At 44.6% G+C, this 27408-nt stretch overlaps 1 protein-coding gene across 3 annotated transcripts in view; it reads right to left on the reverse strand.

The window, feature by feature from the left end:
- Positions 1-782: 782 nt before the first annotated feature.
- The window catches only part of LOC115650596 (NACHT, LRR and PYD domains-containing protein 3-like), a 39950-nt gene continuing 13324 nt past the window's right edge, over positions 783-27408 (reverse strand). For 2 of the 3 annotated variants that reach the window (XM_030560782.1, XM_030560783.1), the window contains 5 exons: positions 22906-22995; positions 20843-21016; positions 17350-17520; positions 16833-17003; positions 783-2147 (listed from right to left, as the gene is read on the reverse strand). In XM_030560782.1, coding sequence (XP_030416642.1) covers positions 1874-2147; positions 16833-17003; positions 17350-17520; positions 20843-21016; positions 22906-22995 — 880 coding nt within the window. In that variant the 3' untranslated portion in view covers positions 783-1873. The remainder of the gene's footprint in view (positions 2148-16832; positions 17004-17349; positions 17521-20842; positions 21017-22905; positions 22996-27408) is intronic. The other variant, XM_030560784.1, reaches the window with a different exon arrangement.

A 27408-nucleotide genomic window follows, 5' to 3' on the forward strand; every position in this document is an offset into this window, starting at 1 on the left:
GTGCTCATATTGCTAAGGCAATTGGTTAGTATATTATTCTCAAGCCTCCCCAGGAAAGGGGATGAAGAGGCTTGGGGGGATATTTTGAGGGGATAGGGATTCCAAGTGACCCTTCCCTGAATTTTTGTGTAAATCACTTGGTAGTGGCAGCAATATACCACCTAAAGACAAGGAAAGGAATTTGTGCCTTGGGGAAGTGGAGGGGGAAACCCTGACAGCAAGTCAGTGGCCATGAGGAGAATGAGTTCACTATATCAGACTTAACTAGAGGAGCATCTTTCTGGGTACATGGGACTCCTGCTGGGACTTCTGAAAAAGCCAAGGGACCAGCCATGTCCTTAACCGTCTCTCTGTCCTGCTCCTCTGTTTGTCACACTCATCTGGATGTTCAGGATCTTTTGTGCACACTTACATCACCTTTCTGAAAAAACCAGGAGAACCCAGAGAATGGAGACAAAACAAACAGCACATCTACGCACACACACACACTTTAGCCAGACAAATTGTCACTTTGCCAGCACACGCTTCTGAAAGTGTTGACTGGAATGGATAAGAAACTGCAACCATGAAAAAATGTCTGTGAAACATGCCTGTAGAATGGGAAAATTATTGTGCATTAGCACAATGAGACCAGCAAATTCCCAGTCCCTGCCTGGTCCCTCAGAAATATGCCAGCACAGCTCCTAGAAAGTCCATCTTTTCATCAAAGGAAAATGATATGCACAGACCATGTTTTCTCAAGTGATGGTTCCCAAACACTTCAGTCCAAACACTCTGATTTAGATAAAACTATAAAATGAGTTTATTAACTAGAGAAAGGTAGATTTTAAGGGACTACAATTAATGAGGCATAAAAGTTAGAATTGGTTACAAGAAAATAAAAGTAAAACACAACAAATGCCTAACTTGACAAGCTAAGTGAATTCAAAGCAAAGTCTCTCTCATCACATGTTTCAAAAGTCTTACAGGCTGAATTTCTTTCAGTCAAGTCCCTTACCCTATCCAGTGCTGCTTCCTTTGTTCTTCAAGTGTTGTCAGTGCAACAGAGTGTCTGCTCTCCCTTCCTATAGTTCTTTCTATTCTTCGAGAATCATCTCCAGCTGAGGTTCAGGAAGTAGAAAGTATGTACACAGGAACCTCAAGCTCTTTCTTTGTCAAGGGGTAAATTTTTCACCCACATCCTCTTTCCTGATGAAGAGTGGCCACTTAAACAGGTGATGATGCATTTCATTTTGTTGACACCTGGCTGAAGAATCAGATTCCTTTGGTCTCTGAGGGACTGGTGTGTGGCTGTTTCTTGTCTTAATAATACCATACAGAGGAATCTTACCTCTTTACATGTAATATTGACACACATTTTACCAGGATAATAATGATCATCAAATTATGAGTTTTCAAATGATACTGCATAAGGCATACTTTGTACAAAATTTATCATATTCCAGTAAAGGAGTGAACATAGGAATACATACTGCCACAGAGTCCCAATGTTTGGGAGAAAAAAGAACCCTGAATCTGTACAAAGGATAGAAGCCCCCACTTCTTGGAGAGCCCCCAAGTTCTGTAAGGGTTGGTAGAGCCCCTTAGGTATTTTGGAGGCAGGAAGAGAGGCGCTCCCGATGGTTTTGTAAAAGAAAGTTATTTTTAAAAAGTGAATTAAGAAAAGCTTAGATTCTATAGAATCTGAGTATGTGATGCAGCAACAAAATACATCACATGAACCATGTGTTTGACACCACAGCTTTAAGGGGAAATCAATTCCCACTTAACACCTCTTACACCATTAAGATTTCTTTAAGAGAATCAAAAACTGTTTCAAGATTAATTAATCCTCTATATGGCCTTGTGTTTCATTTTCTTAAATATTTATCAATCAGAGAAGCCAATATGTAGCCATGCTTAACAGCAGAACAAATCCAATCTCCCAGTGCAACACAAAAATATACCACAGAAATTCTTCAATCCCAGACCGCACTCTGGAGGTGTATGTATGGCGCTGAGATAGAAGCAATGCCATCCAGCTTTGTTTTGCACCTAGGCTCTCAGGGCTCAATGCTGCATTATGCACAATCGACAAACCAGGTTTTATCTTCTGCAAAATGTCTAACTCCATGGTTGTTCTTTCATCTATGTGGTTTTCAGACAAGCTGTGAAAACAAAAATGAACCATGACAAAAACTATCAACCTAAAGCCAAGATTGTAATTATTTATCAACAATATAATTCAAATGAATCTTAATAGATAGGCTGATCATATTTCCCAAAGGGAAAACAAGACACTGTGTGAGGCAGTGCTGACCCAAGCCACTCACCCAGGTACCCACCACCACTAGGGCTGGATTAACTCTCCTATGGGTCCAGGGCTATTATATTTGTGGGGCACCCAGGCCAGGAAAAGGGGTTGGGGTGCAGGAGAGAGTGTGGGATCTCGGAGGGAGTTTGAGTGCAGGAGGGGATTCTGACCTGGGACAGGGGGTTGGGAGTGCAGGAGGGGATGTGAGGTGCAGGCTCTAGCCAGGAGGTGCTTACCCCAGGTGGCTCCCAGCCTGCGGTGCAGCAGGGCTCAGGCAGGCTGCCTGCATGCTGTGGCCCTATGCGGCTCCTAGAAGCGGTTGGCTGCTGGCATGTCTCTGCACGCGCCAGGGGCAGTGGGATAGCATGTCTCTGTGTGCTGCCTGCATCCACAAGCGCTGCCCCCACAGCTCCTATTGGCTGGTTTCCCAGCCAATGGGAGATGCAGAGATGGTGCTGGGGGTGGGAGCAGCATGGTGAAACATCCTGCCCCTCCTCCCCCCGCCCGCCAGGCTCTAGTGTCACATATTTTAGGACTGAACGGAATTTTTTTTAAAAAAAGTTATTGGTTGCTTTGAATCTGTGCTCCAATCCACAGATGACATTGTCCAAAGTTGCATCAAAAACATTCCTTTAGAATAAAGACTCTGGTTCATTTTCAGAGATGGTAGAACATGATTCCTCAGGCTCAGATGTTTCATCATGAAATCTTTTCTGTTTCATTCCTCTCATCTTTGACTATTGCGCCAAAATTCCCATGCCTTCTGCTACAATACATGCTTCCTGTAGAGTTCCGGGCCACTGATCTCTAAGTTGTTTTATTTCTTCAATCAGCAATGAGAACTATCTCTGATTCAAGAGATATTCCTCTGGCTTGTAAAAATCTTGTTTCTGTCCTCAGTCAAAAGGCATAAAAATGAGCTGAAGTACCTTTTCAGTGCTTCTACTTGTGATTGAGCTTCAAGTGTCAAGTTTAATTCAAGAGCACATTCCAGTGCTCCCAGAATACCTGGAAGATGCTTTGTGAGTGGACAGACAGCATCAGCACGTGCACTCCAGCGTGTGTCTGACACAGAGTGGAGTTGGCTGCATATCCTATCTGTTATAATCCTACACCTTACAGGGTTGTCAGTGAATAACACAATAAGTTCCTGAACACAACCAAAAAATGTTAATGTTTCAGTACAAGCTGCAGCAGCATTAACCCCTACAAGATTTAGTGAATGGGAACCACAAGCAAATTCATTCTTGGACATAATTCGGACCTGAACACCTTTTAATTTCCCTGGCATATTAGAGCCATTATCAAATCATAGAATCATAGAATATTAGGGTTGGAAAAGACCTCAGGAGGTCATCTAATCCAACTCCCTGCTCAAAGCAGGACCAACACCAACTAAATCATCTCAACCAGGGCTTTGTCAAGCCAGGCCTTAAAACCTCTAACGCTGGAAATTCCACCACCTCCCTTGGTAACCCACTCCAGTGCTTCACCACCCTCCTAGTGAAATAGTGTTTCCTAATATCCAATCTATACCTCTCCCACTGCAACTTGAGACCATTGCTCCTTGTTCTGTCATCTGCCACCACTGAGAACAGCCTAGATCCATCCTCTTTGGAACCCCCCATCAGGTAATTGAAGGCTGCTATCAAATCTTCCCTCATTCTTCTCTTCTGCAGACTAAATAACCCCAGATCCCTCAGCCTCTAGTTGTAAGTCATGTGCCCCAGACCCCTAATCATTTTCTTTGCCCTCCGCTGGACTTTTTCCAATTTGTCCACATCCCTTCTGTAGTAGCGGGCCCAAAACTGGACACAGTACTCCAGGGTGCCTCGTGAGTGCTGAATAGAGGGGAATAATCACTTCCCTTGATCTACTTGCAATGCTCCTACTAATACAGCCCAATATGTTGTTGGCTTTCTTGGCAACAAGGGCACACTGCTGACACAGATCCAGCTTCTCATCCACTGTAATTCCCAGGTCCTCTTCTGAAGAACTGCTGCTTAGCCAGTCGGTCCCTGGCCTGCAGCGGTGCATGGGATTCTTCGTTCCTAAGTGCAGAACCCTGCACTTGTCCTTGTTAAGACTCATCAGATTTCTTTTGGCCCAATCCTCCAATTTATCTAGGTCATTCTGGACCCTATCCCTACCCTCCATCATATCTACCTCTCCCCCTAGCTTAGTGTCATCTGCGAACTTGTTGAGGGTGCAATTAATCCCATCATCCAGATCATTAATAAAGATGTTGAACAAAACCAGCCCCAAGACTGATTCTGGGACACTGCTTGATACTGGCTGCCAACTAGACATCGAGATGTTGATCACTACCCATTGAGCCCAACAATCTAGCCAGCTTTCTATCCACCTTATAGTCCATTCATCCAATCCATACTTTTTTATCTTGCTGGCAAGATTACTTTGGGAGACCGTACCAAAAGCTTTGCTAAAGTCAAGATATATCACATCCACCACTTTCTTCATATCCACAGAGCCAGTTATCTCATCACAGAAGGCTATCAGGTTTGTTAAGCACGAATTGCCCTTGGTGAATCACCTTCCTCTCCTCCAAGTGCTTCAAAATGAATTCCTTGAGGACCTGCTCCATGATTTTTCCAGGGACTGAAGTGAGGCTGACTGGTCTATAGTTGCCCGGATTCTCTTTTTTCCCTTTTTAAAATATGGGCACTATATTTGCCTTTTTCCAATTATTCAGAACCTTCCCTGATCACCACAAATTTTCAAAGATAATGGCCAATGGCTCTGCAATCACATCAACCAACTCCCTCAGCACCCTTGGATGCATTAGATCTGGACCCATGGACTTGTGCATGTCCAGTTTTTCTAAACAGTCGTTAACCTGTTATTTCACCACTGAGGGCTGCTCACCTACTTCCCATGCTGTTTTGCCCAGTGCAGCAGTCTGGGGGCTGATCTTGTCTGTGAAGATGAAGGCAGAAAAAGCACTGAGTACTTCAGCTTTTTCCACTTCATCTGTCACTATGTTGCCTTCCCCATTCAGTAAGGATCTCACACTTTCCTTGACTTTCTTCCTGTTGCTAATATACCTGTAGAAACCCTTCTTGTTACCAAATTTCCACTTCTTGTAAGCTTCCTTTCTGAGTTAATGCTCACAGAAGATTTCACTGTTAAGCCAAGCTGGTCGCCTGCTATATTTGCTATTCTTTCTGAACTTCAGGAGGGTTTGTTCCTGCACCCTCAATAAGGCTTCTTTAAAATACAGTCAGCTCTCCTGGACTCCTTGCCCCCCACATATTAGCCTCCCAGGGGACCCTGCCCATCATTTCCCTAAGGGAATCTAAGTCTGCTTTTCTGAAGCCCAGGGTCTGTATTTTGCTACTCTCCTTTCTTCAGGATCCTGTGCTCAACCGTCTCATGGTCACTGCTGCCTAGCTTCCCATCCACTTCTACTTCCCCTACCAATTCTTCCTGTGATCTGGAGACTTCAGTTACTTGTCTGAAGAAAGCCTTGTCTATCTCATCTTTCTGATCCAGTGGTCTATAGCACATGCCCACCATAACATCACCCTTGTTGCTCTCGCCTCTAAACTTAACCCAAAGAATCTCAACAGGCTTTTCTCCAGCTTCAAACTGGAGCTCTGAGCAATCATACCTCTCTCTTACATACAATGTAACAAGCCAGTCTCTTGGTATCTTTTCTCTCTTGTTGGAAGTTTTATACCTTTCTCCCATACCTGTCCTTCCTGAACAGTTTATACCCATCCATGACAGTGCTCCAGTCATGTGAACTGCCTCACCAAGTTTCTGTTATTCCAATCACATCACAGTTTCTTGATTGCACCAGGACTTCCAATTCTTCCTGCTTGTTTTCCAGGCTTTGTGCGTTCGTGTAAATGCACCTAAGAAAACTAGCCGAATGCCCTACTTTCTCAGTATGAATCAGGCTATCCGTCTTGTACCCTCCTCCTTGTGTTTCCTCCTGGTATCCCACTCCCCTACTTACCTCTGGGCTTAGGTCACCATCCCCTGGCGAACCTAGTTTAAAGCCCTCCTTACTAGGTTAGCAAGTCTGCCTTAACCTCTACAGTCATCCAGAGGAATGTTATGATGCTTCAAGCTGCCAATTAGCATTTCAGCTATCTGTTCTCCTTTTTTAAAATCAAAGTTGATAAACATAAGAAACCTTTCTTTAATGTTAAATGTACCACTGTCTTTGTTGTGAACGACAAATCACCATATCAAAACTTTGTTCATGATGAGAGGCATCAGAAATAGCATCACATATGATAGAATAATAAATGGCCTTTTCTCTCTGCCAGGATGGCCTTCTGCACACTCTTACCACATAATTCAATAAACTCATTCTGATTCTCCCATGAGAGTGTGCCTGTCCTTTCATTGTTCTGCCCTCTGTTTGCTTCTGTTTGACTTTAGTCAAATGGTCACAAGTGATGTCATAATAAACTATAATCTCAAGAGTTCCAAGAAAGTTACCATTGTGTGGGTCACCTATCAGATTATTTTCTCCTTGGAATGATAAACCTCATGAAGCAAGAAATAAGATAACATCCAACAATCTTGCCAATATTTCTTTCCATCTTGTAGCTTCTGTTAAAATTTGTTTTTGAATCTCACTGTCCACTCCATGTCCACATGACAGTGATTCCTGTAATTGCTTCCACTGGCAGCAGCAAGTTTTATGTTCTGTGCTCTTTTCATGTTCAGGAAGTTTAGTATATAGTTTATGCCATTTTTTCACAGTTGGTGAATACCCTTCATTTTTTGCCAGCATACTGCATTGCTTATGCCTCCCTTCAGGAAATAACCGACATGGAAGACAATACAGTGCTGGTTGGTAGCACTCTGAACAAGTCAGTCTCTTGGTATCTTTTCTCTCTTGGAAGTTTTACATTTGAGAAGAAATTCAGGAAAATGATGCTCACCAACCTGCTTTGGCACTGACTTGGCTAGCTTCCGCATTTCTTCAAAAGTCAGGACACCAGATAGAACAATTTTTTGACAGATAGAATCTGTTATGTTTTCAGGCTACCAGCCTGGATCTTTGAAAAGACAAGAATCAGATAGTGTAGCACTACTCTCTCCTGCTTGTAAACCTTCTGAATGTAGTGGTGTTAATGGTGATACTACCTGACTATCTTCAAGCATTAGATTGGAGTCACATGATGGCACGTTCTGGCAACTTTTCTTTGTCATCAATCGCCAGTGCAATACAGACGCAGTCTCTATATTGAAATAATTTTCACCTTAATTTTGTTCATTTGCTTCCCTAGTTAGTATATTGCCTGACTGCAGAAAGGCCTTGCCTGTTTCCAAAAACTGCAGGATAGACTGGTGTCCTTTAGCTTCTTTTAGTTCCCTTTCTTTTATCCCTGGCTGTCTGGTTTGTATTTATAGCCACCATCAGACACGGCAGTATGGGGTATGTGTGTGTGTGACTGTGAGTGAATTAGACACTTACTCACATATATTTTGGGTCTGCAAATACTACCAGAAGCAGCAGCAGCACTGGCTCCCACTGTCTTAGTTAGTTTAACTTCTGTGCCAGGGAAGATAATGGAGCAGGTAATTAAAGAAATCATCTGCAAACACTTGGAAGGTGGTAAGATGATAGGGAATAGCCAGCATGGATTTGTAAAGAACAAATCGTGTCAAACTAATCTGATAGCATTCTTTGATAGGATAATGAGCCTTGTGGATAAGGGAGAAGCGGTGGATGTGATATACCTAGACTTTAGTAAGGCATTTGATACGGTCTCGCATGATATTCTTATAGATAAACTAGGAAAGTACAATTTAGATGGGGCTACTACAAGGTGGGTGCATAACTGGCTGGATAACCGTACTCAGAGAGTAGTTATTAATGGCTCCCAATCCTGCTGGAAAGGTATAACAAGTGAGCTTCCGCAAGGGTCTGTTTTGGGACCAGCTCTGTTCAATATCTTCAGCAACGATTTAGATGTTAGCATAGAAAGTACGCTTATTAAGTTTGCAGATGATACCAAACTGGGAGGGATTGCAACTGCTTTGGAGGACAGGGTCAAAATTCAAAATGATCTGGACAAATTGGAGAAATGGTCTGAGGTAAACAGGATGAAGTTCAATAAAGATAAATGCAAAGTGCTCCACTTAGGAAGGAACAATCAGTTTCACACATACAGAATGGGAAGAGACTGTCTAGGAAGGAGTATGGCAGAAAGAGATCTAGGGGTCATAGTAGACCACAAGCTTAATATGAGTCAATAGTGTGATACTGTTGCAAAAAAAGCAAACGTGATTCTGGGATGCATTAACAGGTGTGTTGTAAACAAGACACGAGAAGTTATTCTTCCACTTTACTCTGCGCTGGTTAGGCCTCAGCTGGAGTATTGTGTCCAGTTCTGGGCACCGCATTTCAAGAAATATGTGGAGAAATTGGAGAGGGTCCAGAGAAGAGCAACAAGAATGATTAAAGGTCTTGAGAACATGACCTATGAAGGAAGGCTGAAGGAATTGGGTTTGTTTAGTTTGGTAAAGAAAAGACTGAGAGGGGACATGATAGTAGTTTTCAGGAATCCAAGGGTGTCATCAGGAGGAGGGAGAAAACTTGTTCACCTTAGTCTCCAATGATAGAACAAGAAGCAATGGGCTTAAACTGCAGCAAGGGAGATTTAGGTTGGACATTAGGAAAAAGTTCCTAACTGTCAGGGTAGTTAAACACTGGAATAGATTGCCAAGGGAAGTTGTGGAATCTCCATCTCTGGAGATATTTAAGAGTAGGTTAGATAAATGTCTATTAGGGATGGTCTAGACAGTATTTGGTCCTGCCATGAGGGCAGGGGATTGGACTCTATGACCTCTTGAGGTCCCTTCCAGTCCTAGAGTCTATGAGTCTATGAGTCTTTATGATGCTTTGCTTTGCCCCTCCCACCAGCTGTCCCTCCCTCCTCCCTATGCACAAGGAACTCTGCGACTGGTAGTTCTTGATCTTGGTATGATAGACTATGTCACATAGAGGAGCACAAATCTCTTTGTCTCTCAGTATCAAACTACTCAGTCCCTGGAAAAATCATGGAGCAGGTCCTCAAGGAATCAATTCTGAAGCACTTAGAGGACAGGAAAGTGATCAGGAACAGTCAGCATGGATTCACCAAGGACAAGTCATGCCTGACTAACCTAATGGCCTTCTATGAGGAGATAACTTGAGTATGTGCATGAGGGGAAAGCAGTGGGTGTGTTATTCCTTGACTTTAGCAAAGCTTTTGATACGGTCTCCCACAGTATTCTTGCTGGCAAGTTAAAGAAGTATGGGCTGGATGAATGGACTATAAGGTGGATAGAAAGCTGGCTAGATCGTTGGGCTCAACAGGTAGTGATCAATGGCTTCATGTCTAGTTGGCAGCCAGTATCAAGAGGAGTGCCCCAAGGGTTGGTCCTGGGACCGGCTTTGTTCAGTAGCTTCATTAATGATCTGGAGGATGGCGTGGATTGCACTCTCAACTAGTTTGCAGATGACACTAAACTGGGAGGAGTGGTAGATATGCTGGAGGGTAGGGATAGGATACAGAGGGACCTAGACAAATTAGAGGACTGGGTCAAAAGAAACCTGATGAGGTTCAACAAGGACAAGTGCAGAGTCCTGCACTTAGGATGGAAGAATCCCATTCACTGTTAGAGACTAGGGACCGAATGGCTAGGAAGCTGTTCTGCAGAAAAGGATCTAAGGGTTACAGTGGACAAGAAGCTGGATATGAGTCAACAGTGTGCCCTTGTTGCCAAGAAGGCTAATGGTATTTTGGGCTGTATAAGTAGGGGCATTGCCAGCAGATCGAGGGACGTGATCATTCTCCTCTATTCGACATTGGTGAGGTCTCATCTGGAGTACTGTGTCCAGTTTTGGGCCCCACACTACAAGAAGGATGTGGAAAACTTGGGAAGAGTCCAGCGGAGGGCAACAAAAATGATTAGGGGACTGGAGCACATGACTTATGAGGAGATGCTGAGGAAACTGGGATTGTTTAGTCTGCAGAAGAGGATGAGGCGGAATTTGATAGCTGCTTTCAATTACTGGAAAGGGGGTTCCAAAGAGGATGGATCTAGACTGTTCTCAGTGGTGCCAGATGACAGAAAAAGGAGCAGTGGTCTCAAGTTGCAGTGGGGAAGGTTTAGGTTGGATATTAGGAAAAACTTTTTCACTAGGAGGGTGGTGAAACACTGGAATGGATTACCTAGGGAGGTGGTGGAATCTCCTTCCTTAGAGGTTTTTAAAGCCTGGCTTGACAAAGCCCTGGCTGGGATGATTTAGTTGGTGTTGGTCCTGCTTTGAGCAGGGGGTTGGACTAGATGACCTCCTGAGGTCCCTTCCAACCCTAATCTTCTATGATTCTATGTTACAAGTCCTAGTTTAACTGCAGCAGCTACACACTCTGTATTCTAGAGAAGGGCCTGGGCTGCGCCAGCAGGCCCAGCAACTCACTGTTCAGAATATGGCTTGAGACTGCTCTAACACACTGCTTCTGATTGGCTCCTGGAAATCTCACAAGATCTGGACAACAGATACATAGATACAGGGAAATAAGTTTCTATAAGTATCCTCAGGCATGATCTACAATAGGGGTCAGCAACCTTTAAGAAGTGATGTGCCAAGTGTTCTTTTATTCACTTTAATTTAATGTTTTGTGTGCCAGTAATGCATTTTAACATTTTAGAAGGTCTCTTTCTATAAGTTTATAATATATAACTAAACTCTTGTTGTATGTAAAGTAAATAAGGTTTTTAAAAATCTTTAAGAAGCTTCATTTAAAATTAAATTAAAATGCAGAGCCCCCTGGACCAGTGGCCAGGACTCAGGCAGTGTGAGTACCACTGAAAATCAGCTTGCCTGCTCCCTTCGGCACACATGCCATAGGTTGCCTACCCCTGATCTACAATTTAGCCTCATTTTTTCCTCATGGTAATGGGGGTTGCAGCGTGGACCTCCTGCCCCCTACACGGGCCTGGCATTGCTGCTTGCCTCTCTTCACATGACTCTGCATTGATCAAGTTGGCAAGAGCAAATGGGACAAATGCCAAAAAAGTCGGGACAGTCAGAACAGGGCTTAAAAAAGAGATTGTCGCAGCTAAAACAGGATACATGGTCACCCTATTAGGAGTACTGTAATTTTAAAACCACAGATGCCAGGAAAGTCAGTGCTAAAGTTACAGTAAGAAAAGACAAATTTGGAAAGTACAGAAATGCAGAATTAAGGTCCCGCAACAACACTAACTCTGCCCTCCTAACCCCTGCCATCCTGTGCACCCTCCGTGTCAGGTAGATGTGTTTCAAAAAGCAACACCAAGTAACATGTTAAATCTCAGACAATTTGGCAGTTCAACCAGGAATATCTCCACACGTCATTGTTGTGTTTTGTCAGCAGGCATCTTAAACCCTGTCCAACACATGCCATGTAGCTGAATATACCTAACCAACTGGCAAGCGAAGAGGAGAAGTCAGACGTTTACCGCAATGGGGAGCTGGATCACTGTGGAGAGTGAATGGTCAAAACGGTTGTCAGACAGCCAGGGGCTGACAGGAGGAATGTCTGTCAGGGAGTGGGATGGACTTGGAGAGATCTTTGATGTGTATAGAAAGAATCAAACCACTGCTTTGATTCCATTTAATGCTCTGGATTTACTGTACAGACATGAATGAATTTAGCCTCACAACACACCTGTGAAGTAGCTCAAAGGTAACCCCATTTAACAGATGAGGTAACTGAAGCACTAAGAAATGACATTTTCAAAAGCCTATTCAGCCAAATCTAGCAGGCTGGGCAGCTGCAAGGGTTTTCTTTTTGCTCCTCTGGAAGTTCAGAGTGTTATTGAAAAGAAGGGGGGAGAGGGGACATTAGTCATACATCAGGGGTCTGGGGGGAGTATGGAACAAAAGGAGAGAACAGGATGTGGTTTAAGGTATAGAGGCTCATTCTGAATTTTCAAAGCCCAAGCAGGGCTCCCATGGTCCCAGACAGGTGTCATTCTCATCACAAGAGACATGGAACTAACTCAGAAGGTGCAAGCTCACACCCTCAGCTCCTGGCCAGGTCTGACAAGATGCTCCATAAGGAGACCGCCCCCCCCACTGAACACTGATTACCAAGGCACAAAACTCACGGGACAATCACAGCTGCACAAGGAGTCAGGGCACTATGGAGAATGACACAGAAAGAGCAGCTGTGGACTCATGGAAGAGAATTGGACAGAATGAGGGGAGAGGGGCCAGAGAGGGGCAATGCACACCACTGGGGGTGAAGGGATGCAAGGAGAGAGGGTGGGGGGCTATGAGGAAAAAAAAGTTACTCACCTTCTCGTAACTGTTGTTCTTCAAGATGTGTTGTTCATGTCCTTTCCAACCAGGTGTGTACATCCTCACGTGCACAGTTGCCGGAAGATTTTTTCTTTAATAGCTAGCTGGAGGCTTGGCCTGGGAGTCCCCTGGAGTTCTGCCTTTATGGCGCTCAATATACAGCCCTGCCGACCTGCCACCCCCTCAGTTCCTTCTTGCTGGCTACTCGGATAGAGGGGTAGGAGAGTGGGTTTTGGAAAGGACATGAACAACACATCTCGAAGAACAACAGTTAGGAGAAGGGGAGTAACCATTTTTTCTTCTTCGAGTACTTGTTCGTGTCGATTCCAATCAGGTGACTCACAAGCCCGAGTTCAGGTGGTGGGGTCGGAGCCTTCTACTGACTGAAGCACTGCTCTCCCGAAGATCACTTTGTCTCACTCTCTGGCCTGCTGGGTGATTGCATAGTGTGCAGAGAAAGTGTGGATCAACACCATGTCACTGCTCTGCAGATTTCCTGAGTAGGGATCTGTGCCAGGAATGCTGTGGACGACACCTGTGCCCTGGTGGAGTGCGCAGTGAGTGGAGTTGCAGGCATTCCTGTGAGATTGTAGCACTCATGAATACAGGACGCTATCCATGACTAAACGTGCTGAGAGGACATGGTTGACCTTTCAATCAGTCTGCCACTGCAACAAATAACTGGACCAATTTTTTGAACAGTTACATTCTCTCAATGTAAAAGGCCAGAGTCCTGTGGACATCCAGAGAGTGGAGCCTCTGCTCCCTGCTGCTAGAATGCGGCATAGGGTAGAACACCGGAAGAAAGATGTCCTGGTTGATGTGAAACTGCGACACAATCTTCAAGAGGAAGGCAGGGTGAGGTCTGAGCTGCACCTTGTCCTTACAGAACATGGTGTAGGGAGGTTCAGATGTTAGGGTCCTGAGCTCAGATACCCTCCTGGTTGAAGTTGTCGCTACCAGGAACACCAAATTGTAAGAGAGGTAGAGCAGTGAGCATGTCACTAACAGTTTGAAGGGCAGCCCCATTAGTCTAGAGAGGACCAGATTGAGGTCCCAGGAGGGAACAGGTTGGTGGACGTAGGGGTACAGCCTGTCCAGTCCTTTTAAAAATCAGTTGACCATGGGGTTAGCGAACACCGTATGGCCAGCAGCACCCAAATGGAATCCTGAGAAGGCAGCTACGTGCACCCCTACTGATGATAACGAAAGCCCCTGCTGCTTCAGATGAAGGAGGTAGACCAGGATAAGTGGCACTGAGGCTAACATAGGGGACGAATGGTGCTGCATTGAACAGATAGAAAATTTCTTCCACTTGGCCAGATAAGTGGCTCTCAGAGGGTTTTCTGCTGCAAAGGAGGACTTATCCGACCTGGTCCAAGCAGGAAAGCTCCATTGGGTTCGATCATGGAGCTTCCATACTGTGAGGTGAAGGGCCTCAAGGTTCAGATGTTGAAGCCGACCATGAGCTTGTGTCAGAAGGTCCTGCCAAAGTGGTAGGGAGAGCTGAGCCACTACTGACATCTCTAAGAGAGACTTGTACCAATGCTGACAGGGCCAGGCTGGTGCTCTCAATATGACCTGCGCTCGGTCCCTCTGGATCTTAAGGAGTACCTTGTGAATGAGCAGTACAGGCAGAAAGGCATACAGAAGATGGTGTCCCCACAGAATGAAGAATGCGTCAACGCTGGAGCCTGGGCTGTGATTCTGGAAGGAGCAGAACGGCTGGCACTTCCTGTTGCATCGCATGGTGAATAAACCTATCTGGGGAAAGCCCCACCTCTAGAAGATTGAATTGCAACCTCCAGGCAAAGGGACCATTTGTGGCCGTGAAATGAGCTGCTGAGGAGGTCTGCCAGCTTGTTCTATTGCCCCAGTGAGGTATGATGCATGCAGGTGTATTGAATGTTCTATACAGCAGTCCCACAACATGAGGGCTTCTCGGCAAAGGGGAGAGAAGAGTGCATCCCCTGTTTGTTGATATAGAACACTGCAGTCTGTCATGACTGATACACAATGATCTATTAAGTGTGTTCAAAAAGCCTGGCATGCTAGGTGTACCACTCTTAACTCACTGACGTTTATGTGGAGAGTGAGATCTGCCTGAGACCAGAGACCTTGAGTCCTGCGGTCTCCCAGATGAGCTCCCCATCCCAACTCTGATGCATCCATCACTAGCAACAGAGATGGTCATGAAGCAGTGAAGGGAACCCCTGGGTAAACCTCCTGAGGGCGCGTCCACCACAGTAGAGAATCAAGGACTGGGCAAGACAAGGTTGCAATTCTGTGGCAATAGACTCCCAAATAAAGTTTTCTGTGGGGAGCTGAAACTCAGAAAGGGCAGGTGGGATGATCAAAGAAAATGTTTCAAAGACACCCTTAGCAGAATCTGACCTTTTGTGGCATAAATATTGACAACTTTGAAGACATAGCCAAGGACAGACCTGAATAAAGAGCTACTATCAATAATGGTTGTGAACACTTTGAGGAAGACAGACGAGAAAAACATATTGAAAAAAGTGGCCAAGTGTCACAGAAAGTCTTCCATGGGAGCCTGCACATTCCTGTGTGACATCTGTTTGTGATCTTGCTCCTCACAGATCAGGCTAACATGAGAATGCATAATGCTGTGACATCATCAGGTATGACAGACAGCCATAAATGTGTTTCCAATAGATTTAGCAACAATTGGTTTGTTTGGTGATAGAAAGGAAATAACACTGCTACTGTGTGCAGTACACAATGGGAGAGGTTAACCCAATTACAGCCTTGTATTATTTGATGAATGTTTTGAAACCCAAATAAATTTAGTTTTTTAAAAAAATGTATTGTAAAGATTTCACTAGTCAAAAATTGACAACAATTCTACAAATTGGCTGTTTAGAAGAAGTTTCCCCACTCCCAATACTCCAAAAAAAAATATGCTCACCTTTTTGCTAGAAAATTCCCCTCAAAAAACAAAAACTATTTTGGTTTTCAGCAGAAAGTTTTTGGGTTTTGACGAAAGACTGATAATTTGAGAGGAAAGTAGATATTTTATGTGCAAATTTTCATTTAGGTCTAAACTCGATTTTCCGTCAAATAATTTTTTGACAAATAACGCCCGCCATTGCAGCATATTGAAAAATAACATTTCCATCCTTTGAGAAATGCCACTATTCTGACATTTGTTTATATCCCAAATTGCAGAGGTCAAAATATTGAAGCTTTTCACATACAAAACATTCAGAAAAAATTGATTTGAGAATGTTGAAAAGTTTTGGTCGTACATTTTTCATCTAAATGAAACATCAACATTACTGCATCAAAACATACTGTGTCAGCTCAGGTTGACATTAGTGAATGTGTCTGCCAGAGCTGCTGCTGTCTCTCTTGGGATCCCTCTGCCTCCCTTCTCCACACTGGCTTGAGCACTGTGACCTGACTGTCTACCAATATGCACCACATTCCTGTGATTGAGCTCTGCAGTGCAGACCCATCATGGGGGACATATACTGGCAGGGGAATGCAGCCCATATGTGAGAATAGGGGTGATGAGGGAACCAAACTACAATTCCCAAGGGGCACTGTGGCAATTCAGACAGACACAATGATTAATGTTGACCTGACCTGAAATGAAATGTTTTGATTTTATTTTCCTGACAACAACAACAAAAAAGCCAAAAGACTTCACAAAAATCAACTTTTTCCCATAGAAAATTTCAATTAAGAGGAAACCAAATTTTCTATCAAAAATATATCAGTGGGAAATTCCAGACCAGCTCTACTAACTGCTATATGAACACTTGGGGAGACACTGTCCTGAAAATCTTACATCTCACGAGAAACAGACACAGGGGAGAATTCTCCCTCCTTCTACAGCAACAGAACCAAACAGGGCAGCATTGTGCCAGTCACAGGCTGCTTTGTGCAACCCCATGTGCAGGAGGTGGGAGGAGGCAGGTTGCCTAAGTTACACTGTCAGCTGTTTCAGGCCCTGATCCGCCTGGAACCAGAATGGCACAAAGGTGGCTTAAAGCTACTTTGTCCCCCTCCCCTGGGTTGCACTTATGTGTGCAGCACCTCCTGGAGACACAGAACACACTCCCGCCCTCAGCCCATACAGATCAGCCCAATTCACCTCATTGGGCCATGCAGGCCAAACCTGTCTCTAGGTGACTGGAAGCCCAGTACACACTGTGATGGATTCTTTTGATGCAGAAACCAGAAGTCACTTACTCGAGCTTCTGTAACTGGCAGTTTGGATGTTTCAGTCCTTCACACAGAAGCTTCACTCCTGAATAACTCAGCTTATTACTGCTCAGGTTCAACTCTCTCAGGGACTGGTTTGTGCTGAGCAGAGAGGAGAGAGCTCCACAGCAAGCATCAGTCAGATGGCAATCCCAGACCCTACAGAGATGAAGATGTGCACAGTGAACAGACAGTGGAGTGACCAGATGTCCTGATTTTATAGGGACAGTCCCAATATTTGAGGCTTTCTCCTGCAGGAAATGGGTTTTCATATGGCTGTTCTGAACATTTGTATACAACCATAAGATTGAATGTACAAAACTCACATTTACCTGCCCAACTGTCTGTGCACACAATTTAGTGATTGTATATCCAGTTGCTCCTGCAAATGCAGGTTATTTCATAAGTGAAAATAGGACATCAAAATATTAGTAGAAAATTAGAGTCCACTTTTGCAAAGGCTGTTCTAACAAGGAAAGTATCAAGGAACCCAGCAATTACTTACACTAATTTTTGCAGTTTACATCTGGGATGTTTCAGTCCTTCACACAGAACTTTAATTCCTGAATCTCCCAGTTTATTCCCACTCAGCTCCAGCTCAGTCACGGACTGGTTTGTACTGAGGGCAGCAGCAAGATCACCACAGCAAGCAGCTGTGAGACGGCACTGCCACAACCTGCAAAGGGAACAGAGAGAACAATAACCATCTCCTTCCATAAAGGGGTCAGTATTCACTTCACTTAGTGCAGTGACACTTCCTTTTTTCTGGTAACTTGGTAGTTCCTGTGTCTATAAAGCCTATATGCATGTCATCCAATGCATTTTAATTATTAAAATTAATTACATGATGAATTCCTGATTCAGATTGTATTTGTACACAATGCAAGAAGATTTTTGGAATATTTCAGATAGTGTCCCACAAAAATACTGGAAATAGGTAATCATCTGATAATGTGACATTCACATTCTGTGCACATATTCCCACCTGCCAAGCTGTGATTGGCTGCTTTGGACATTGAATGTCCAATTGGGCATGTCTTGTGGAGTGGTCTCCCTTTTGACCTTGGATAGATCAGAAGAGTGTGCAGAATGGAAAGACAAAATCTCCTGTGGAAAGGAAGTTTCAGACTATTCAACCTCTGCCACAAGAAACAATATGGAAAATAGGCACTTTAATGCTTAGCATGACACCCTGCAAAGAATTAACTGGGAGCATCAGGTATTTCAACTTGCAATCAAATTCTAAACATCTGTCAATAATGTTACACAATGCACAACCCAGCAGAGGTCATAGACAGGGAAGATTCATATTGTGCTGTACAGTGGCCATGGTTAACAAGCTAAGTTCTTCTCTAACAGCTTTGGTCAGCTCATTAGACTATTGGAGTGCATGACCAGTTCCCCTTCAGGTTTCCCGTTTATACCCAGTGTGACTGGTTCGGTCAAAGAGACCCCCTTGAGACTGTCATTTGATGCACTGGGGTAACACTGAAAACAACCCTCCTGCCAGAACAGGTGCCCCTCCACTCCTGTCTTGCTGAGTCAGACACTCCAGCACAGATCCAGAGGTTGGGCCACACACCCCTGCAGTTCACAGAAACTAAGATTCACTTAGCCCAGGGGCTTCTCAGTTAGCAGGAACTTTCCCAGCGCCCAATGTTCAGCCTTTCTGGGAGCCTAAACCCCAAATAAATCTGTATTACTCTGTATAAAGCTTATACAGGGGAAATTCATAAAATGTCCGCCCTCTATATCACTGATAGATATGCACAGCTGTTTTCCCGCCCCCCAAGTATCAATTACTTTCTCTGAGCTTATTAATAAACAAAAGTGATTTTATTAAGTATAAAAAGCAGGACTTAAATGATTTCAAGTAACAGACAGAACAAAGTAAGTCACTAAACAAAATAAAACATAATACGCAAGGCTAAGCTGATTATACTAAAAGAAATCAGTTACAAATATTAGCTTCTCACCTAAGTTGTTACTTAGGTAAAATCCTTCTCAGACCAGATCCTTTCTCTGACCTGGGTCCAACCTGTTCTAACCCACCACTGTGGTTACAGTCCTTTTGTTTCCAGGTGCTTGCAGGTATCTCTGTGGGGTGGGGAGGCCATCTCTTAGGCCAGCTGAAGACTCCTATTGTTTGCTTCCCCCACTTTAAATAGAACTTCCCTAAGGTGGGAAACATTTGTTTGAAATCTCTCCCCTCTCTGGAAAAGTACCAGCTTCAAGATGGATTTCATTATCAGGTGATGTGGTCACATGTCACTGTAAGACCCCCTAATCTCCATTCTTTCTGGGTTGGCCCACAGGTACACAGGAAGGTTTTCAAGTAAACAGAGCCATTTACAGTTTATTGATTCTGAAGCACCCTTAATAGCTTCCACTTAATATGTTTACATCAGTGATATAAGTTTATATCTTATTCTCCTAACTCCAGATATAGAAATAATACATGCAAACAAATAGGATGAAATACTCAGTAGATTATAAGCTTTCTAACGATATGTTACAAGACACCTTTTGCATAAAGCATATTCCATTTACATCATATTCCCATTTATAAGCATATTATCATAAAGCATATGAAACACAACATCACACCTGGGATCCCTGATTCACTGTCTTATATTTAAATGAAAACATTTTCAGTTGATTTTTAAAAAATAAACACAAAGCCATTGCATTTGAAACTAACAAAGTTTTAATGATTCTGAAATTTTCACAATGTTTCTTTCAGGTTTTTTGACCAGTTCCACTGCCAACCTTGCACCCACAGCCTGGGTCGAAGAGGGAAGGGGGCTCGACCCTGATTAGCAGCATCACTAGCACCCCTGACCCAGCTGAGGGCTATGACAAGGGTAGGTGAGATATAAGTGTAAGTCTCAGTTGTAAAACACCTCAGCTGGGCCAGGATGACTAGAGATGATGAGTAAACAGAAGAGAAGAGAGAATAAGAATTGGTCAGTCCTCTTCTTTCTACACTAACAAATCTCATTGTCATGTAGAATCCCTCACACAACGGGCCAGAAATTAGCACTGTTTTCACTGCATATAAAATTGGATGTGAATTTTTAGTAAAGCTTTTCCCATCTCCTTCCCAACCAGAATTAGCTGGGACAAGGAGCAGCTGACTAGGGAGTTACTTTGTTCACAAACATGGATTTATTTAGGATAGAGGAGCCAGAGCACGCTGGTTTGGGGAGGGAAAGAAACCTGACAAGGGTGGGAGGAGAGAAGTAGGTTAGGAAATGGGGTAGATCAAAGGAATGGGGGTGAGCAGCAAGCAGCAGATCTTAGGCTTGGTCTATATGCAGATTTTGTCCTGGTGTAACTATGTCACATGGAGGAGTGTGTTTTTCTTGTCAGAATCATTATCTTAGTACAACACCTAGTGTGATCACCGTTACACAGGAATAAGTTATACTGGTATCAAGCACAATTACACCTGTATGACTGTGTCCACCTGGGAGATGTGTCTGTCTTGGTAAAGTGGAGAGTAAGCTGGGGACTAGCAGGGAGAGGGAGGAGGCAGGTCACACTGGATTTTAAGGAAGGTTTACAAGGCATCTGAGTTTGTGGTTATGGGATTCAATGAGAATGGAATAGCCGAGCTGCTTGGCTAAGATGGTGGCAGAACTGAAGGAAGTCAGCACGGTAGCTGGACTCCCACCACTGATGCTCAGTGAAGGATCCATCAACACCACTTCCTGCCCTGCATGTGTTAACACATACTTCTCCTCCTGAGTTTGCAAGCTTGGATGGATCTCAGCATATGGTATTTATTACTGATTAATAAATATTTGCATTGCAGTAACATGTAGAGGCTTCAACCAGGTCTAGGCCCAGTGTCCCAGGTGCTGTACAAAAATATGACAGTCTCTGCCTCAAAGAGCTAACTGTCTGAAAGATGGGACATGGCAGGTGGGTGAAACAACACACAGAGATTAGTGAAAAAGTCATATATTAACAAAATACAACGCTGGGTTACTTACAGCAGTATCTGCAGTTTACAGTGTGGATGTTTCAGTCCCTCACTCAGATGTTTCAGTCCTGAGTCTCCCAGTGTGTTAGCACTCAGATCCAGCTTTTCCAGGGACCAGTTTGTAAAGAGCATCTTAGGGAAGAGGTGCTCAGGGAAAGCAGATGAGAGTTTGCAGCTGGACAAGCTGAAGGGAAGAAATGGACAAATCTAAGGTACCTCTGCACTGTAGGAAACAGTTACTAACCATGAATGGTGGGTGAATCCTTCATTCGGAGAGGTTAGCCCCCTGCCCCACCTGAGGTTCACCCCTACCCCACCCCTGCTGAAGCCAGAGTAGCCCCAAGCCTCTCATTGAGGCTTGAGACACACACCCTGGGTCCCGAGCCACCTGCCAGCTCCTGGCCACTGGCCAACCTGGCCCTCAAGCTCTGGGCCACTGGCCCGAGCCAAGCCCCCACTGGCTTTGGGGAAGAGGCGGAGCAAGGACAGTGCCTCAGAGCAGAGCATGGGTGGGGCCATGGCCTGGGTTTGGGGAGGTTTAGCCTCCTGTGGCCTATTGTATCTGCCGTCCATGTTACTAACGGTTCTGTAATGGTTGTTCTTCAAGGTGTATTGCACATGCCCTTTCCACTTTAGAAACATCTGCAGGTCCAGTGCACTGTTGTCAGAGATTTTTCCATCAGCACATCACTGCTACATCAGGAGGTCTTCAGACTGTGCGGCACAGCCTGCTGAGGAGGCATGACCAGGTTATCAGAGGGTGCAAGGTCTTTATTGGTGCTGGACAGAGCCCCATGTTTAAAAAGAAAATGGGCAGGGTGGCAGTACCATTCAGGTTTGGTCTGGTCCCATCTTAAATTTGAGTGAGTGGTGTTGTGACCTGGCACAGATGGTGGCAGCACCACTCACTCAAGTTTAGCCCGGCCAACCCCTATCATCACTGGGCCAAACCTGAGTGGTGCTGTGACCCCATGCACCAGATCACAAGGATTGCAGCAGGGAACTGAGCCCAGCCCTACAGGCACAGAAGCTGCTGTAGGGCAGTCTCCATCTCCAGCCCCGTGGCCCTAGGTCAGGGCCTTATCACGCTCACCAGGAACAGGGGCTCCGAGAGGGGTGCACATGTGATGTGAATCTCTGAAGGGGAGCACAGCAAATATAAGTTTAGGAACCTCTGGGCTATGAGATGCTATGTTCTCCTGTCACGGCTATGCTCGCTGCCCTGCTCTTCTCCCAGTCTCTGAGGGTATGTCTGTGCCAGAGGGGGAGGTGTAAAGTTCATATTGGGAAGATGTCCATGGCCAACTTTCATTGAGCTAGTGTGCTAAACATAGCAGTGTAGCCACGGCACAGGAGATGGGCTGGGCTAGCTATCCAACTCGCTGCGCCATTAACTCTCAGTAAGGAGAATCCGTAATTAAGAACTGTAGTGTTCATAGTAGCTGCACAGAGCCATAGTTTAGACAGGTCACCAGGGAGCCATACATGAGAAGCATAAAAGCTGTCAGCTAGCAGGAAATTAAGGTCACTTGGTCACTTACCCTAGTGTCCCAAGTCTCTGCACATTCAACAATCACCCCACTGTCTCCATAAGACAATTTAAGGAAGAGAACGGAGGACTTTTGTTCACTGAGGGGCAAATCCAGCACCTTTCCCAATGGCCACAGAGCGACCCTTTGTTCCTCTGTACAGGGGCAGGCTGAGTGTGTGAGATGCTGTGCAGAGGGTGGGTCTCTCTCTCTCACCATTAGCATTAAGCTGAATTACGCTCCATGAAGAAACTCCACAGCCACTCCCTGCCCTGGTTGAGGAGCATTCCACCACCTTGTGCATCAGCCCAGCACCTGGTCTACTTTTTGGGTGGGGGCAGAGAAGAGGCTTTGACACATGGTTAGTTTAGTTGTTGTGTGTCAAATACAGTTTGAGTCTTTAGATGTTTACTATGATTTGCAGCTCAGAGATACACTTCAAATGGAATACAGAGTAATACCAGACAATGGGTAGAAATCCATTGCTGCCCAACTCCCGCATAGCAGCAGTAACAAAATGGCTGTAAGAGAGAAATTTGCTTACGATATTGTCTTTAGCCTACAGTTAGGATCCTTCAGTCCTTTTAACAATGAGTATGCAGTTGAAGTTCTCTGATCTTTAATCCCTGGGTTCCTAGAAGAGAGAATGGAAGTTTTAAACATAATTTCTGAAAGACAGATTTCCTGAAGATGATGGGGTAGGTTTATTCCACAGCAGACATTTATTATCCTCTTTAAAAAGAAAACAAAGAGAAGCACCTGAAGACATCGCAGTCCATTGTTCTGATGTCACGTTAGCTATTCATTCCTAACAACCATGTAACCCACACTAGCCCTGTGTAACATTTGTCCCCCTCCAGTGGCTGGGCCATGTAAAAGAGGGTTATGGGTGAGCTGCTGCTTTCAGTGAAAATCCTTCTTCACTTTTTCAGTTTGGCATGGGAGAAGGAATATATCCCAGAAAAATGGAAAAGAGGTTCTTAATCAAACTCCCTTAAAAAGAAGATCTGAGTGATTGTAACAACTGGCACAAGATTACACTGCTTTCAGTCCCAGGGACAGTTTTCTGTGCAATCATCCTAAATCAGAACTAACGAAAAGTGTGAATTTGAAGTAGATTAGTTAAAACACATTTAATTCTTATGTGGACACTGTTATTCAGAATTAAAATGGCTTTTGGAAGTGAATTAAACTAAATAAAATTAAGGCCACTTTAATTCTGCATAACAGTATCCACACAGGGATTTAATATAGTTTAACCAGTCCACTTAAAATCTATATCTTTCGTTAATTCAAATTAACTTTCCTGGATGTCTTCATGTAGACAAGCCTTTAAAAGCCTTAGATAGCAGTCTTAGACAACAACAAACTGTTTTTTGCCCAGGTAGCACTTGTGTAGACCATAGAACAAAGTAATAAATGGCAACTGTCAGTAGTCTTGAATTGTGTGTGTTTCCAAAAGGCATTTGACAGTCTAGTTAGGGTAGCAGAGAAAATCATTCAAATTATTATGTAAGCAGAATCTGAATGAGGACTTCAGGGGCTGATCTCGTTTGCATGGACACACCCACTCTGCCTAGGTGCTGAGCATGATGGGACTGCTTGCCCAAATAATCACTTGTGGCTGCTGTGGGTTCCCCAGTCCCTTTGTTTTGGGGGCAGGAGTAATAAAGTGTTGTTATCCTGGTTGTGTGAATCAAGGACAGCAGAACCGTACTTGGCATTTCCTGATTGAGGGACTCGCTAGGCAGGGAACATGGGTTCTAAAGCCCAGTGAGTTAAGAAAGGGTGGGGACAGGTACTTGTACCTGGTGGTGTGGCCCTTGCCTAAGGGCCCCAGACACCATTTAACCCTTCCTCTCTCCATTGTGTGATAACAGAGCTAATTTAAACTCAATTGAGAGTCTTGTTACACACTGCAGAACTGTAACCACTGACACCTAGGTTTATGTATTAGACCTGCTTTGGGACAGTGTCTGTGATGCAAGAGACTGCCCAGTGTGCACCAGCAGTGAGGTTCCCTCACTAACAGCTGAAATCACTGAGAGCTGTTGTAAGTGGGGGGTCCTGAAGACATCTTGGTAAGTGGCCAGCCGATGGAGAGACGCAGGCAGCTGGAGGAGAGGGCTGGAGCAGAGCCCCGCAGAGAGGCATGGCAATTGGCTGTTGGGGCAGTGAGTGAGTGCCCGAGAAGCGGAGCTTGTGAGGTGCCTTTTTACCCTGCCTTCTGCTCAGGCTAGGAGGTGGACTCTGTGGATGCATCTCTGAACTCTGGGTCCGCACTGTCCACGGACAGCAACTGTGAGTGGGGTACAGAAAAGGGACACATACATTAACGGGACTTTTGGGTTGCTGGGTTTAAGGACCCAAGGGGAAAAGGACACTGCCCAGCTTAGTTGGTGGTGGGTCTTTTGCTCACAGTTTATGTTCATAAACCGGTTTGTGGTGTTTTCCCCAAATTAACGTTGCATTATTTCCCTCCTTTTATTAAAAGTTTTTGCTACACTCAGACTCGGTGCTTGTGAGAGGGGAAGTATTGCCTCTTAGAGGTACCCAGTGAGGTGGGGTGTAATTGCCCTGGGTCAGGGTTTCAGCTGGTTTTGCACTGTATTGTTGAAAAGGAAGGCCCGGATACTGAACCCGGCCCTTGTTGCTGCCAACTCTGACTGGCAGAAGGGTTACAATTATAAACCAAGAGTTAGCAGACTGGTTTAATGTTAATTCTGGTGTCAGGCAAGGTTGTATCTTGTGCCTCATCTTGTTTGGAGTTGCTATTGACTTTGACAGACTGTCAGTATGGTAATGGGCATTGTGTGGCTAGATGGGGAGTTTGGAGACCTAGATTTTGCAAATGACATTTTTCTTATAAATAAATGAGTTGAAGATATGCAGTGAAAGACAGATGGTCTTGCAAATGCTGCCAAGCAAGTAGGTCTTATTATTAATCAATTAAAGACAGATGCAGTCAAAATTAACTTATGTACCAATAATTTTATCTATTTGAAAGATAAAGCTTTGAAAAACTTAATAAATTAACATATCTGGGCAATTAACAGATCAGGCTAATGTGAGAACAGGTAATGCTGTGACATCGTCAGGTATGACAGACAGCCATAAATGTGTTTCCAATAGATTTAGCTAGGTGGGAGGTGGGGATGCATTGTGGGTCCTCTGCCTTCCTCTCCTCCAGAGCTAGGGGGTGATAGAACAACCCTGCACACTGCCCAGGTGGCCACCTGGCAAAGGTTTTGTCAATTTCACTAACAGAAAATGAAACTGACAAGAGCTTTCCAGGCAAGCAGCCACTTTCTGTTTCCCCAAAATAAAACTTCATTTTGGGCAAAACTGAAATCCTCACAGAAAATTTCAGTTTTGCAAGCAGAGCACTTTTCATCAGAAAACACTTTTCTTCCAGATCTAGTTACCTGGACACAGATTCCCATCTGCTACATTGATCCTTGTCTGCAGTTCTGGCCTCTTGGATCCATTAGCAGCTGGAGTGAATTAGTGCGCTATTTGGTGAATCTCTGAATTCTCAGATCTGAAAGCAGTACTGGAAGCAACCCTAAAGTTTTGCAATAGTGACAGCAGCCTATGAATTGCTCATTGCTGCCAGCACCTGCCTCTAACTCAGGACCTGGATCTATGTAGGAGGAAACTATCCCAAATAATGCCCCTTTCACATTGTCCCATAACTGAGCTGAGGGAAGGGGGTAGGCAGGAAACATCTGGTGCACACATTATTACCCAGAAGAGAAGAAATTAAGGATACTGCCCAGCAGAGCCTACACACAGATCAATATCTCTCCTCTCCAGTAACACCTTTATCAGCTGCAAGGTGGTGCTATATTGTAAGATGTTGACTAACAGTAGGGAATGCCTGTGATATGGCCAGGAACTGGGTAGTGCAGGAAACAGCATAGCTTGGATTGTAGCCTTTGGGAAGATGCTAAGGCTGGTGAAGAGACAACAAGAGCTGATTGCTTGAGGGCTTCAGGCAGCTGGCTGAGTACCTGTGCAGAGTCCAGGAGCAGCAGAAGTTGAGCTACAGTCAGCTTCCATTTGAGAGTCTTCTGAATTGTTCATTGCTAATTCTGCTGTAAGAGATTGAGGAGCACGTGGTCTGACCTAGCAGTAACAGCTGGGCTGAGATCTGCTCACTAGAGATGATAGTTACCAGGCAGGAGTTGGACGAATCGCAAGAGCTGGGTTCCGTGAGTCAGGGTCAGGCCAGAGTCAGAGGCGGAACCAGCGTAGATGCAAGAGGCAGGAATCAGCATCAGAGGTAGAATCAAACTGGAGTCAGAGACCAAGAGATCTAACAAAGTCTGGCATTGCAGCAGGCCAAATCTGTGTGGTTTGCCAGATAACTTCCTGGGGAAACCCCTGGGGTTAAACAGAGGCTTGGCCAATATAATGAGGTTCAGCCTCACCACTGCTGGCGCCTCCTGCTGGTCGCTCAAGGAATTAGCTCTATCCTGCTGTGGAGTGCCCTCTGTAGGTGGTGTCCCACCCATTTTCTGCTCTGCTGTGCTGTCTGGGACCTATGTCACTCCCCGGCTTACAGTCTCCTCTTCTGGACACAGCCCTCCTACTGTGTCTCTGACCATATCTATAGGCACCAACCTGGGGTGATAGAAGATAACAGAGGGGCCTAATCTAGCAGACACAGGCAGCACAAGATCAATGGGTGCAAATTGAAACTTGATAGATTGGAGTATTGGAATAGCCTTCCCATGGATATGGAGAATCCTCTATCACTTGAAATCTTTAAACTAAGTCAGACTGTCTTTCTAGAAGATATACTCAGGCTCACTAGGTGAAATGTTATAGTCTATGGTATGCAGGAGGTCAAACAAGATGATCCCAAGTGTCACTTCTGGCCTCAAAATCTATCAATATTGATCAGTTATTACTGGGGTGGGGATGGAGAAAGGAGTTGCTGCAGTGATGTTAGTGAATGGGGCAACTGCTCTGTTTTTTTTTATTTAACTCTGACTGTTCAGTGTGAGGATTACACTCTCAATCACTTCACTGAAATTCACTG

This window comes from Gopherus evgoodei, chromosome 4 (assembly GCF_007399415.2).
Source record: "Gopherus evgoodei ecotype Sinaloan lineage chromosome 4, rGopEvg1_v1.p, whole genome shotgun sequence".
Taxonomy (NCBI): Eukaryota; Metazoa; Chordata; order Testudines; family Testudinidae; genus Gopherus; species Gopherus evgoodei.